The sequence below is a fragment of the Aulonocara stuartgranti genome (genome assembly GCF_965226115.1).
Source record: "Aulonocara stuartgranti genome assembly, chromosome: 5".
NCBI lineage: Eukaryota > Metazoa > Chordata > Actinopteri > Cichliformes > Cichlidae > Aulonocara > Aulonocara stuartgranti.
In genome coordinates, this window is record NC_138943.1 from 25,940,762 (window position 1) to 25,957,074 (window position 16,313).

The window sequence follows — 16,313 nt, forward strand, 5'->3', positions numbered from 1 at the left end:
CTTATAGCATTTTTTTAAAGCACCATTAATGTTAACGCCCTCCTAACTTGGACGTTTCTCAAAGTGGAACTACTTTTATTCCTTTAACTTCAAGGGTTAGCAAGGATACCCAGTTTAAAAACACACCAAACACCCTCAGCATACATAAAACACTTAGCATGAAACAATTAAATCCCACCTTTTCAACCGCCACGTTAAATATACATTAATATGTTTACTGAGGGCAATTATCTAACCTGTGTAGATGAAATGAGTGAGGAGGGTGTCCAAAAATGGGGGTGTGGGATAAACTTAAAACGACAGTAAGGGCTCTGTCAGATCCCTCCGCCTAATTGACTGTCCCGGGGTGAGCCGCCTCACCTGTTTACACGCTGCTTCTCCCTCCGCCCGCGCTGGCCGCATCATCTCCTCCCTCTCACAGCCGAGCGGGTCTCCGAGTCTCTGTCCTCCAGCTCCAGCTGTATGTCTGCAAGGGCTGCTCTGCGCCGGTGGGGATATATCGTTACCGATGCTCTCCATCTAACGTGAAAATTTCATACAACTGTTTTAAATACCGGCCGAAGCAATGGGAGCTTTCGGAGTGATAATGGGGCTTTTACAGTACGCGGGACTTTACATTCAACTTAATGCAGCTCTCAACGACGGACACGGAGAGGTGGATAATCACATCTCTGGGAACGGTAAGTTGTGTTAATGAGTGTGTTTGTTGGAGTGGGAGAGTGAAGCTCTCATTGCATTGACTCTTAAGTGTTTGGGTGGGGTTTAGTGAACAACAACGTTTGATGTCAGTGATTAGTTCATATACATTACGGATGGGGTGTGTGGGGCTAAATTAAACAATGAGTTGTGCACTTTCATCATGTTTTATTGTGTTTACACCAACGTGCTCGACCATGTTTGAGCATTTTAATATCCCTGTATATGAAACTTGTTTTTCATTACTCATTAAAAGCGCAAACACACACACACACACACACACACACACACACACACACACACACACACACACACACACACTTAGGTTAACAACAAGCAGGGGCAGGACAAAGGCTTTTGAAGCCAGGCAGGTGTTTCATCATAATGTCTTCTTACTAAAGTGTCTTCAAAATGTTTGTGTGTATAATTATTGTAGCACACACAAACACACACTCACAAAATAGATGCTGCAACTTTGGTAAATGTTTACATATCCTTAAATGTCAGCGGAAAATAAACATTTTTAATGTTTTTTTTTAATATCAGAGAAAATGTGAGACTAGTATAAACTGTAATAAAGTCAGTCATCTTTCATTTCTTCATTTCTTAACCATGCATTGCTCTTTGGTCTGACAAGTACATTTTTTTTGTTAAATTTTACTTTACACATAACTGACTCAGGTCTTTCCCCAAGGCACAACACCCCCAACCAAACGTCTTGTTTTTAGTAATTTCATACAGTATTCCTAATTATTTTAGGTAATGTCTTTTTTCCCAAGTCAATAGGTGATGGTAGAGACAGAGGGACAGAAAATGTGAGGAGAGATTGGATGGGATGGTGTGCAGTGTAGGGCACCCTTCGAAAATCAGTTTTGCAGTGAGATGGTAGCCTGCCCATTACTGGGACCACTACAGTGGTGTATTAATGTTTCATTTTAAGACAGTTTAGAAAATCTGTGTCTCTGAAAACTTTATTTTGAGTTGTATTTCATCAAAAAGTATAAAATAATAATGCTAATTAATATTGCTAAAGAAGAACTGTAGAGTTATGAAAAAGTAGATATGAATTACAAATCCAACAGCACACTGTGTGAGCTGTTCAAATTGACAAGGCTTACCAGAGTAGTTCAACATACGGAAAATTAAACCCAGGGTGGACTGAAGATTTAGTCTGATGTACAACAAAATAAAATCTAACACTATAAAGTAAAACACAAGTGCAAAAGGATGTGCACATTATGTGTTTTAAAGGACAAAATACAGCTTTAGTATTCACCCAGAGGAGAATGAAGTTCTTGTACTGTGCTGTGTGCATTTTATGGATGTGGGTAGAGGCTTGAGATGCCCTGTTACTCAAGTAACTTGCCATATTTCATACTTAGAACTGGCTAAAAAATTGTAAGTTTGCAGTCGTCCGGTTGTCCTTCTAGGTTGGTATTTCACAGAATAACACATGACGTATTGTAGTTTCACTGGGATTGCTGTACTGTACCTGTGCTAACATAAAAATGGTATGTAAAAGCCTACATTAAAATTCCCTTCCCTTTAGATAAGTGTCTACCCTTGCACCATCAACAGCAGGATCTGTTGGGCAACGATAAAACCTACTTCAGACTGAAACATTTAATGTTTACCTGCACGTTTGAATGCATATTTTCAGGTCATAGTCACTGAAACCACTGTTTCATTATTTGTTATATTTTATTTTACCAGCTCTAATAATTTATTTCAATGTGAAAAACAACTGATTTCGTTTTCTGTGGTTCATACATTGTGAAATTTTGAACAGAATTATCATTTATAGCTAATAGCAATCTCACCTTTCTCCTGCACCTCCTAACCTTACTGTTACATAATTAAATTGCGTGGTTTGCCTTCAGCTTGCTGTGTTTAGCATTTTAGCTTTGACTTGACAAACTATAAATTCTGCAGCGGCGTCACAAGGATGGACTGTACTGGACAGGTTAGAAAATCAGCAGCATTTTTCCCAAAGGAAGCAAATTAAAATCGACTGTAGTGTTGCCATTAATACTGTTTCCCAGGCAAAAAAAAGAAGGAACGCCTCCGTGTGTTTAACAAGAATGAAAAACTATGTTGAGAAAACAACCTAGAAGCTTTCTACTGTCATATTTGTACAACATCAGCTTCACCACCAGAAAACAGAGTTGTACTATCCTTTGTGGTTAGATAAGATTTTTTTTTCTTTTCTTTGTAATCAGACTCTTTGATAAATGGCTCAAGCAGAGGGAAGCCGAGCCTTCATGCAGAGCAGAGAGGCTGGATGCACAGTTCTGGAGAGTGCTTGTTAGATTTAGCCCTGACTCATTTGTTTCAGATAAGTGCATCTGGCCCTTGCACCCCAGTTTCCACTTGAGCTGAAGTGTAGATTGAATCACCTGCAACGCAAAATTATATGTTCTGTCTGAAGACAAACACGTTCAATGGATCAGTAGCTTCACCCCATTGTATGCCACATGCATCAGAATAAGACTCTTACCTGCCATAAGTACTTGAAGGTCAAGTGTCAGCAGTAAGGAAAGCGACAGAAGCTGTAATAAGTGATGTTATGCATGGGGGAGGTCTCGGGGGTAACTTATAACAGGAAGTGATGATAATGATGATGGGAGACATGTTGGAAGCCTTTCAATTTTAGCATAAGATGTTGCAGTGTTAGTGTTCTTTGGCAATGCTCATCCTGCTCTGTGAGTGCACTACCTTCACAGTGTGGGGGCGTGTACCAATTCATTAGGCTTCCAAAGTGGCTAGGATCCTCACCCAGTCCTCTGCTTGGTGTCCTCTTAATGAGGACAGCCAGCTCAGTCAGTTTGCATTGGCTTTTAATTTGATGGAGCTCTGACAGTGCAGGAGGTGGGGGGCAACAGATTGCACAGTCATGCTGTCACAGCAGAGGGTGCTGGTGGAGGCTTGGTAGGAAACAGAAGGGCAGTGAAACAAGAGTGTGTGTAACACAACGTGACTTGAAGTGATGACTGGTGATACAGAAATCTCCTCTGATCTGTAAGAAAAAAAATATCAATCAGTTGTCTTGATATTTCTGTGAAACCTACCTGACTTTACGGACATTCAAGTCAAACAAAAATTAAGCTTTGAACAATCGACTTTCAGTACTTGTAGCTACATTAAAATATCATATTTTATTTAATAAATTAAGACTATTAATAAAAATTTAAATATAACAAAGAATTTCTCATGGAAAAAAAAGCAGTTGGGATTGTTTTAATTATAGATTCATCTGCTGCTAATTTTCCTCCAATAACCGACTGTGATTTGCCCAATTAAATGCTAACAACAGTGAAAAGGTTCATTACGATGACAAGAGATTGATCATTTTACCTGATGCCTTTGGCATATGAAAAATTGTCTGTGAAGTAGGTGATGTTCGTAACACTGAACAACACTTGAGGAGGAATTACGAGAGTTCAGAAAAGCTCCGTTTTCAACAACATTAAGCAGTGAACAGTTGTCATTATCTTAACTGGTGTGTATATTAACATGAGCTGCTTCACTATTAGCAATTACTCGACAGCCACAAATCCAGCCACAGGGGGTAACCAGCTAGTGCATTCCCAGAGCTGGTCCCAAGCCTTGATTATTGGGAGTGTTGCATCAGGAAGTGCATCCAGTGCTTTGCCAAATGAAACATGCATCCACAGTGGCGACACCTGTGGAAACATTTTTTGGTACTATTTTAGGTCATCTTAAAATATTTGACGTGTATATTTTAAGAACCAAAATGAACAAAATACTTCTATTTTATATTTAAATACTTCTCTTCATTGGCCTACTATTATGTCTTGAATTGGTTTTATAATGTTATTGTTGACTGGCACCAGTGTATATTTCCGATCTCCTGAAATTGTACACTCCTGGTCTAACCTGAGGTCCTCAGCGAAGGCTAGTTACCCCACAATTTCCCTGAGAAGACCTGAATGGCTCACTTTTGTCTTTTAAATCTCTTAAAGACGCATTTTCATAAGTAGGCTTTCTCTGATCCTCCATTCTGAGTTATTTCTATGTTGTCCTTTGTAATTGCTTTATCACCTTCTGCTAGGGATTTTTAATTTATTTTATATTTGCTTTTAATTTACTTGTTTTTTAATTTTAATTGTCTTCATTCATCGCTTTTAATCTCCCTGTGCTGCCTGTATTGTTATACCTAATGTTTCATCTTTATCTCCTCTTAAATGTTTTATATGCTGTTTATTTCCTGTCTTGTCTCGTGAAGTACTTCCTAATGTTGTTTTTTAAAGGTGCTATATTAATAAAGTTTTATTACTATTATTATTACCAGCAAAAATCTGTGCTGCAGACAGTTATTCTTTGCTTTGCTCATGCATTACAACACAGACATGAATGTAAATTTGTCATGTTATTCTTTTTTATGTTTGTTATATCACTGTATCTAGTCAGATGGCCAAAACAGCTTTTCATAAACACCAAACAAAAAATACATGTATTTCTTCTTCTTTGCAAGCTATATATTAAGACAACTGAATCACATTATTAGCTTGATCATTTTAATGAACACTTATTTACAGTTGTGCATGAGAAAAGTTACCCCAATATGCACCTGCAAAATGTATTTGCATCCAGCCACGTACACGTAATGTTGGCATTGATTTTGAGAACAGCTACTACACATAATATATCATTTGTAAGGATTTGAGTGCTATAAAAATCATTTGTGTGTAGGAGCAGTTTGGGAACAGGAATGCATCGTTATAGTAAGATGATGATGATGATAATTATTTACTATTTTTATTATTAATAATACATTTAAAGCTTGCAATTATCAGTCAACTTAAACTAGTATTATCACTGATGTTATTCTTTCCATCGTTCTAATCCTTACTTTTTTTAAAAAGGGCTCTTAATTTTTTGGGATATTTTTTTTTGTCCCTGTTCTATCAAGTATTTTCCTGGGTTGCTTTAAATATTAGTATTGTGACAATCCCAGTGTACCAAAGTGCACATTCAAGTTTGTTGTTTTTTTTTTTTTGATAAAGAGGGTTCAGAAAATATAGTACAATAGTGAATATTCTACTTTAACAAGCTCTGTGTGTTATGATTCAGATATTAAACAGATTATTATATGTCTACTTTCAATTCAAGAAAAAGTAACGTGAAAATGTAGCAGCTTAATTCAATGTCCTGTTTAGTTCATTGAAACTGTGTAGACAGGACATGCCAAGCAAGGGCTCCTGCACTCTACTCAAGGAAAACACAGACACCGTTACTTAAAGGCTCTCAAGGGCGACATAGAAGAAAGGAACATAATGTTGTCTTTCATTACTGTGGACTCCAGATGGAGTACGGTGAGCAATCTCGAAAATGCCTCAGAGCCCTGGTATGTGTTGTCAACAATACGTGATACTTCATGTAGCCACATACTGGGAGGAAACGCAGAAATAGCCTCCGTGTCTCGCGTCCCAAGGGCTATGAAAAATTCAGTCCGTAAGCCCGGTGTATCAGTGGCAAAAGGTGGACAGCTGCTTGCTTGAATCCCGGCTCCATCCTTATTTCATTATTTTTAACTTCCACCTTGAATTCAGGCTGAAGGTCTCGCAGTAAATGATAATTTCCCAAAGGACATACCTTTCTGTTTGCCCCAGAGCTGATTCTGGACCAAATACAGCTTTATTGACTTTCTGGCAATTTTTTTGTTTATCAGTATAATTATTTCCCACACTTGGTTATTTGCTGTCACTTGTACTGTAACTGTTGTACAGAAATCTCTTGACATAATATCCTAGGTGATCCTAATATTTATTTTATATATGTATACAGGTTTAAGAAAAGTAGCTATTGACTACTTAAAAGATGTTTTGAAAGTGCGATAATCTCTAAAGGTTGTCTTGTATTCATCGATCTAACAGAACTCTCAGTAGGCGTTTTTTGTATGCAGGATTAAAGCTTTCTAAGATCAAGATAAATATCTGTATCTGCAGCAGGTCTCTTTATTGCTGCAGCTTCTTGTTGTTTCACCCACGATTCCCTCGGGGCTTCCCTGATTATTAAACCCATTCATCAAATTAGTGAAATCCCTTCTCTCAGGGGGTTTCTGTTCACGGGCTATTTACATTCACCTTGGTCGAAGTTATGTTGTTTATCTGGGTTTTTGTGTCTTGGTATTTACAGCTTTTTCTTCTTCTTAATGATTCGTTTCTTCTCTACAGTGCCCTATAGATGTGACTCAAATGGCACCATTGAGTTAATGAACCCGATTTTACTAGCTGTCCCTGTAAGGCAGCACCTTTTCAGGTGAAAAATGTTTGCACTTAACTTAGAAAAGGATTTCTACAATTCCTCCAGCTACCAGGCATCATTTCTCATATCTCTCTGTAGGACTGGACTGACACATGAAAGCAGCCCTGGAGATGGGCTCAGACGAGCCACATAACCACTGTGGTCCTTGGCCGAGTTTTCTCAACAGTCAAGTATAGCCTGCTGTCAATCATTATACTTTATCTCTCTAAATTCAGCCACACCATTAAGGCCTCTTTAGATTGCATCAGAATCTTATTTTTGTGCTTACTTCCTGAAATACATATTTTACACTGATATTATTCTAAGATTTGCATTTAGGGTGATACGATTAGGAATTAGTATGTAAAGTCCCAGTTTAGGCACAGAGTGGGAAAGGTGAGATTGACTTGGTTTGGATATGGGAGAAATAAAGAGAGACTAAATTGATTGGGAGAAAGAAGCTGAAGAAGAAACAAGTCAAGATCAAAAGAGAAAGGCCAAAGAGGAGACTTAATCGGTGTGCTGTCAAAATGACATGCAGGTGCTTGCCGGGTTGGGAGAAATGGAAAACAGATGATCTGCTGTGGTGACCCCTAACGGGAGCAGCTGAAAAAGGACAAGACTGACATGATACACAGTGACACTGTTTTTTCAGCAGCCTGAATTGTTGATACATGGCAGGATGGATCTAAGCTTTCATATTGTTTGTGTCACTTTGTGACCCCAACATCTCAATGTTGCAGCAGAAATGCAGATTCATTGCAGCAGGCAGCATTTTTTAGTCCTCTATTGTCCAACTTTTGGCCCATCTGCTTCAAAATTCATGTCCCATGTCCAGAAATGCTCTGGTGAATACCTTGGTTGTACCAAGTGGTTATTTTAGTTATTGGCTTCCAATTACTTCGAAGCAGCTAGCCATTCTTTAATCTCAGTCATCTACAAGGCATTTTCACCCAAGAACTGTAGCTCAATGGATATTTTCTCCTTTTTGTGTGGCGAGTGTATGGGGCAATCCCACCAGATCTGCAGTTTTTAAAATACCATGCCAGAGCCTGGTACAGACAACGACACAGTCACTTAAATCACCTCTAGTTTAAACTTCATCTTGACCAGGTCTACATCCCTAAATACAAGAAAAGGAAAAAACAACTGATTGCTGGTTTTTGTCTCTTCAAGTAACTGGCAGTGAGAGGAATATAGAATAACATACACCCTATCCTTTAATGGTTTCACAAAGTAAAAACAGAAGCTTTCAGGGGTGCTGACAAGCTTACACTGCAAGCCTCCTCGCTCTCTCTCTCTCTCTCTTGCTCACACAAGTACACAAGCATGGACAAGGAAAGATACGGCTGTCACACTTGCTTCTCATCCATGCTAATGAGGCGCCTGTAATTTAGTCATCCTCATACGGCTCAAGCTGCTCCACAACAGGGAGGGAGAGAAAGAGAGGATCGATGCATTGACCTTACACTGCCACTCATACTGGATTGATCCCTCTTGTTTTGCCTTGGACCTGAAGATGAAAAATATTTACCATTACTGGAAAAGTATGGTCTCTGTAGGGCATGAACAAAGTATTTGCCTTTGTTTATATATTTATGTCCTCCACTGGATTGTTTTCTTTCATTATTTCCCCCCTTTTTCATTTTTAATGAGTCTTTGGTGGCTAGAGAGCAGCTGCTCCAGTGTTCTCATGGTCTCACTTCTATCATTGCTCTCTAAGCAATAAAGTAAAAAATGGCAAGGAGGGCCACTTTAAAAATGCATGTACTGTACTTTGCATCTTCAGACAAGCGTCCCCCTGCCTCTGCTTAAAAGATGGTTCTGACAGTACTGCCTTTATGAAAATCCATACTAAGACAAGGCCAGGCCAGACAAGCTCACTCCTTGCCAGCTATATAGCGTTATAAATGAGACAACCCAGTGTGCTTAAGATTTCCCTGGGAGTCAATATCCACTTCAGAAGTACACGCTCTCATTGTACTCTCAGCCAGTTCAGGGCCGTGAAAGTCCACGAACGGAGTCAGCTTTTGTGTTGATTTAGCATTCTACCAAGGTTATTCGATTGATTTCTGGTGATGCTTGTGTGATTAAAGTCAGGAAACAGTTGGACGTCTGCTGAGCAGGCTTGTTACGGCCTGACACTGGCACTGCGCACACCAGCAGACAGTTTGTTTGTCAACAAGTCATGTTTCACAGGCAGGGCTGAGAAGGGCTCCTGCATAGCTAACAGGAATGCAATTTGACAACTGTCAGATGGACAGTCAAACCCTGACAAAGGGCCTGAGTTTATCGAATAGCAAACACTGGATATTGCTTATACTTTTGTCAACAATCATTTAAGTGAGAATGAAGGAAATGTACACGTAATACAGGTGAAATATTCTCATTTATTGTGGTCAATTCCCTCTGTCCGCAAAGTTCATGATCTCTGTGACTCGTGTCTTTCTTGATGTGAAATTTTCCCCTCATACATTTGATCATCAGGCCTGCAGTCACAACAATTAAGGTTCATCATAAATTTTGAACATAAAGCAGAATGCGCACAATTGAGTTGCTGAGTCGGTTGAACTATAGTGTGAAATCTAATTTTCACCCAGATGCTTTTTTTGTCCTTTGATTTAATTTTTTTCTTGAGATTGGTGTGTAAAGTCAAATCTGTAAAAGCTGAATTCTGTGTTTCCAGTCCTTGCATTAAAAAAAATGAAATTTCACTTACAAAAGTATAGAAAAATGTCTTTATTCTCTGTAATTTATGGACTTAAAAAAAAATGGTGATGTGGAAAAAGACTGACTGCACATACTCAGAAAGTGTCAGTATGTCAAAATCAAGTAAAAAAGCTCTTTGTTAGAAAATGAAGAAACACTATCCATTAGTTCGTTGTGAAATTGGGGGAAGCATAATTATAACTCAGTAGTTAATGTAGATTTAATGTAGCAGCATAGAGGATTATATGCAAATAGACTGCACTCTCTCTTGTTTGAAACATTGTTGCTATGATACACCACCACAGCTGTACAGGTGTAATGTGTTTAAGTACACTGACAATGTGTGGACATGCATTGTTGAGTTGTGGCTCCTGTGTAAGCAGGGCACAGAGATAGTTTACATATATCATTAAACTATAGCAGACTACATGGTCAAATATTAGAATGAACAGATCATAAAATCATCAGTATAACATCTGTCATTCTGTCTTCCTCTTTAGAAAAAGGTACGACGGTCAGCCTCACTTATGCGTCTTTGTCTCTCCTTCACGTAATCTCTGGTGCGGTGTAATAAGCAGTTGTCAAGGATTAATGCCACATTCATAGATAATCTTGAATACCATATGTCTTCAATAATCCTCATTAGGAATTGACAGTTTGTCCAGTGAAAATCTAGAGGACTCTTAAATTGAAATGGATAAAGAAATGTTGAGTGTGTATAAAAATGTAATGCAGTAACAGAGTGGATGATGAGATTCATCCATCTAACCATTCTGTTTATCCAGTTTAATGTGACGTGAGGGCTGGAGTCTATCCCAGCTGTCATAGGATGAGAAGCGTGGTATGCCCTGCACAAGAATTTATAGATATTTATATACACCTTTTGTGTGAAACACATTTAGCTATGTTTGAAATTCACCTGGATTAAATGCCAGTTATGCGATTTCCTCACTTAGAGAACACAAAAGCACTATACCTGCATGGACCACATATATAAAAATGGTATACAAGTAAATGTATTTGATTTATATGTACACTGTAATATTTATACATATTGTAGCACCAAACCAAAGTGTATTGTATTTAAAATCAATACTGCATATTGAGTTTATATTGGTGATAACGCCTGAATCTATGACCAATAGTTGTAATTCTTAGGCTGTTTGCTCAACAAACCCTCGAGAAAAGCTACCTTGAAACATCTCATACATTATAGTGTAGGATCACTGATTAGAAGCCAGAATTACTCTCACCTTTCTCACGAGGTTCGAGTGGTAACTGAAGGATACTACTTAATTCAGAAATTATCTTTCTCGAAAGAGTGCCTGGGCTCATCCTTAGAGGTTATGTGAGGACCTTGATCGTTTGAGAGGGGCTTTGCGGACAGCTGCTACTCCTCTGCTCTGAAAAGAGCCAGGTGAGGTAGCTTGAGGATCTCACCCGGATGCCTGCTGGATGTCTCCTAAATGAGGTGTTCCAGGCATAGGAGGAAGTCCTGGGCTAGACAAGATATTACATCTGTTGGTTGGTTGGTTTGGCCAGGGCAGAGTGAGGTCTGGACATATATGCATATATGAGACGGCTACCTTTGCAACCTGAACCTGGATAAGTAGCAGAAAATGGATGGATGAAAGGATGATATTTTTCTGTTATTTTTCCAGGAGATAATGTGAGAAATTACTGATTTTTGTTTGTTTTTTTTATTTCCATTTGTCATTTTCCTCTCGTCTATCTAGTAAAGGATTTCTTACTTTATCCTTTCATCTTTTTTGAATTGTTGTGATTCTCTGGGCAATTTGTGTGTGTGTGTGTGTGTGTGTGTGTGTGTGTGTGTGTGTGTGTGTGTGTGTGTGTGTGTGTAAATAAAGACAACGCTTATGGATGTTAAATGCTGCAGGATGATTTAGAAGCCTTGTTATTCTCTGCCTTTACCTCAGCTGGGATTTTGTTGTATTGGGAACACGTGTGCATTAAAACATGCAGCAGAAACACATGGCTGAACGTGGTCAACTTGTGGCAAAGAAATAATGCGTTGCACCTTTTTAACATGTGTTTCAATTCTACATAGCTACATTCAGACAGAGACACACACACACACACACACACACACACACACACACACAGTATGCTGAATTGAAGCCACACAGCGAGTTACACACAGGGTAATTCTCCCAGGATGCTGAACACCTGCCAAAGCCAGTGGGCAAGGCTCCAGGAGATGTAGTGAGCTACTCTTGAGACTGTTGGAAGAATCTCTTTATGCCAGACACCAGAACGCCAGCAGACACATATTGCCCACTCAGCGAGCGGAAAGTGCAAAGGGGAACCGAATAAAAGGAGGAATGAAAGTGAGAAAGGATACTTAATAGGTAGAAAGTAAAAATGAAAGGGTAATAGGAACAGGGAGATAGGAGAGTAAAGATGCTATTGTTTTCAACAATTGGGGGTAGACTTTTAAGAAAGATGTCGGTGGGCTAGTGAGAGAGACAAGCAGAGAGAAGGCAAAGGATTTAAAAGAAAAGAAAGAGGTTAAAAATTGAAGGAAAAAATCTTACCTTTACAGATTCAGGGTCTTATTGGCTGGCAGGGGAAGTGGAAAAGTGCAGGAATTACCTTGCAGGTATAAGCCTGTGCTGGTACTGTAGCTCTGGACGCGAGGACTACCCATGCAGCTTTCTCCTTGACTTGACTTTGACATCGGATGCTGTGGCTTCAAATGGCTGTGGACACCCAGAACTGGTCATTTTTCAAGAGTTCTCCTTTATTCTCTATTTTGATTTTAATTTTAAAGAACTGTTTCAATAAAAGGTTTTTTCCAATGTAACCAGTTAGACTGTTAAAGCCAACACCAGTTCAGCATGAGTCTGATTGAAAGCTGACCTAAATATGTGTGCTACTGTTTTGATACTCTGACTGGCTAATCATTAACTATTATTTAGATAAAAAGAAAAAAAGTATTATTTTTAGCATTTTTATGTAATCCTTTCACAACCAGTAGATGAGCAAACCAAGATACATCATTAAAAACCACGTGAGAATTTCCAGTCCACTTGTTGGCCACATGTGGCTGAAGCACGAGCAACAAAGGAAAATTCAGGAAGAAGGTGACGTGTTACAGACCTCTGGACACCATGGAGAATCCATGTCCATTTCATAGCTAATTGCTAGCCTGTACTGACCTTTGGACATCTATGGTCAGTGTTGGGGAGTAACTGAATACATGTCCCGCTGTTTCGTATTTAAATTACAAAATATGAGTAACTGTACTCTGTTACAGTTACCGTTTAAAAAGGTGGTATTCAGAAAACAGTTACTTTGTTGAAATAAATGGATTACATGGCGGTCTTTTCCTGTTTCATATCTTAGGCTATGCTCTCTCTATTTTTGGTAATTCAACGCCTGTGGAAACCCAAACAAAACACGCATTAAGAGGCTCAAATGCCTGTGTCTCAATCTCGTGTCTCATAATGACGTGAGGAAATATTTTTAAAAATTACTGTTCAAAAAATGATTTAATATGAAGACAGAGTGTTAGAGGCATAGCCCTAAAGAATGTAGCCTCATGGGCAGTGTAGTCCGTGTTGCAGGGAGAATGGACTGCCATACCCTTTATGTGTCTGTGAGCCTTTCAACGCCTCTCTCTCTCTCGTTAGCTAAGTAAGTAAGTAAGTAAAATTTTATTTATATAGCACATTTCTAGATAAAAGATCACAAAGTGCTTCACAAGGTATAAAACAAAAACAGTCAAAAGTTAACAAAATGCAATTTTAAAAAGATATGTTTGACCCAGACAACAAAGTAAAGCTAGTTTTCTGCTACAAGCCTGACACGGAACCTGACGTATTAGCAAGAGGTCCCTTTACTACGGCTTGGAGCCGCGGACCTGTTTTATATACACACGGAATAGCTTTCTATACGAGATCGCTGCAAAAAGTGCAGCCTTACCTAATGTCAAGTAATCCAAAGTATTCAGAATACGTCACTCTCACTGAGTAACGTATTGGAATACGTTACAAAATACATTTTGGGGCATGTATTCTGTAATCTGTAGTGGAATACATTTTAAAAGTAACCTTCCCAACACTGTCTGTGGGGCCCTGCTGTATCCCAGAATGCTAAGCATACATGGCTACAGGAAGGTGTTTTGGGCAAACTTCCCTGGTAGTTGGGTCAGATTGTGGTTGAATCATGTTCACTCTGTAAATGACCTGCGAGTGTTGTGTTGTGGTTGTGTGTCCACACCAAAGGGGAAAACTAACCAGAGTTCAATTAAAACAGACTAAACACCACAAAATACACAAAATACAATGGTGTATCTAGGATGTTACAAAGTTATTTACTTCAGCTAATATGTTACTCATGCTCATTCAGTAATGTTATCATGCCGTGTCATGTAATAGAAGCGTTCCAAATTTCACAGCTTATGCTCTTCAGCAAAGACTTAAAATCTTGAAGATGTAAAAGTGTTTACGTGTTAATTAGACATAAAACACGGGCGACCGTGGTTCAGGGGGTTGGGAAGCTCATCTTGTAACCGGAAGGTTGCTGGTTCGATCCCCAGCTCTGTCTTTCTTGGTCGTTGTGTCCTTGGGCAAGACAGTTCACCTACAGCTGACTACTGGTGTTGGCCAGAGGGGCCGATGGTGCAATATGGCAGCCTCGCTTCTGTCAGTCTGCCCCAGGGCAGCTGTGGCTACAACTGTAGCTTGCCTCCACCAGAGAGTGAATGAATAGTGGAACTGTAAACTGTTATTATTAATTACTTGGGACACTTACCTTTTTATTACATTTTGGTTCCATTGGCCTTTGCAGTGTTCTCTGTTGGATCATCTCCCCAAGTGCTTTTAACAGAAGGGTTTTGATACTCCTGTATTGGTCAATTAATAATTTATTATGTTGAAACATTTTATTTTTTAAAGATATTTCATACCTTCCTTTTTGTGCTTACTTGCTTTGTGTTTCTTACTTTCTACAGTATGTCGCACACAAACAGCCTTTTTTTCCCCCGCAGTAGTGCAGTCTGTTCCAAGTGACAGATGCTGCAGTGCTGTGCCGCTGGCTGTTGATACTGTGTCTGGAGGACAGAAAAGTGTGAGAACCTGCATTGAGTAAGAAAACCCAGATGATTGAAATGCCACCCTTGGTTGTTTTGCTCTTATATTTTGTGCGTGACGTACTTCTCTGCCTTCCCCGGCTTCAGTTGTAGCACCATATGTTGAAAGCGCAATATAACAAGACATTGTTATTAGTTTTGCCTGACATCTGTGCTCTTCGTCAGAGATCTGAGAGGCAAGATTGCCACTGCTGAATAATGAGACGTATACTCTTACAGAGTGCTTTTCATTGCAGAGCATCATATTGTAGTATTATGAAAAGTAGCTGCGTTGGCATAAAACCATAAAGAAAATGTCTTTTCTCAGAAATGTCAATCTTTGCACCACCTTCTAGAGTGACAGTAAATAGGTTAGCTGCTCCTTTTCTCTTATTATTTGTTTAGTCTTATTAAAGCTGAATGAATAGAATATGTAGATGTAGATGTCTCTAATTTCTGTAACTACTCTAACTTCATGCCTTGGCTGTAATATTTATTTATTTATTTTGCCAGACGTTATCGGCCTTGTCATGTTACAATTTTCTGGAATGTTTCACTTTATAACAGTCGTCACAAGTTCTCCCAGGTGCTATTTCTGAATGTCTTGATCTGTTCAAAATGAACAATTATTGTGGTTTCCTAGCAAGAAAGCCACGCACCATCAGGTTACAGTTAATCTTTGTACCTGCTGTGATTACAGTCTGCACTGGCAGTGTAGGGGTAGTTAGCGCAACGGGAAATTGTCTCAGTAGATGCAGCTTACTGTGCAGAAAAATCTGAAGAAAATGTGCACATTTACAGTTTTTGTTTCCTTTTGCTTATCATAGATCTGCACTTCCTATTGTTTTTCTGTTTAGCTGTCTGTGCACATCTGATCTGCCCCGAAACGTTCTATAAAGGCTGGCAGTTTAAAATAAAAGACATTTATGTCTGTAAAATGTTTCTTTTCTTATGGGGGCATTTTACTTTTGCATTACAATGAAAGTGTCCGATTGAAAATGTCAGGAGATAGAATTTGCTGTTGTCTAGTGAATCTTTTGTTAAGACTGTTATTTCTGCAATCCACAGTGACATTTCAACCTGAGCTAGGAACTTATGGTTTATTCATAGTTTGTCTTTCATCATGTCATCATGTTTTGTATTGTTGTACTGTTTGTATTTTTAAACCTTGAACCTTTTGCATGTTCTCTGTTTTAACACGAAATATTGCCCAACACATACATTAGAAAGTGCGGTTTCTGCCCTTTTATCTGCCGGCATCTTAACTGTTAGATTGTTAGGCTGTGATGAAACGTAGACAGTAGAGAAATATTTGGTTGTTTGGTGACTGAAGTGTTATTTTTTTTTTAGCATAAATAAAGTGTATTGTAGTGTAACTTATTAAGTACTTTAATGTTAAAGTGATTTCTTTCAGGAGATCTCTCAAAAGCTTAAAGGAAATGTGTCTATATGTATGATTTTGGTCTGCCAATGTAAAAGCAGTTTTTATCTGAGCAAATACTGACAGCAGGATGTTAGGACCTTTTGGAAACGTCTCTATTGAATGTGT

The 16,313-nt window shown here is 38.8% G+C and overlaps 1 protein-coding gene across 1 annotated transcript in view; it reads left to right on the forward strand.

Moving 5' to 3' along the window:
• The window catches only part of vstm2lb (V-set and transmembrane domain containing 2 like b), a 23,054-nt gene continuing 6,741 nt past the window's right edge, over positions 1 to 16,313 (forward strand). The window contains exon 1 of the mRNA XM_082534376.1: positions 1 to 680. Coding sequence (XP_082390502.1) covers positions 566 to 680 — 115 coding nt within the window. The 5' untranslated portion in view covers positions 1 to 565. The remainder of the gene's footprint in view (positions 681 to 16,313) is intronic.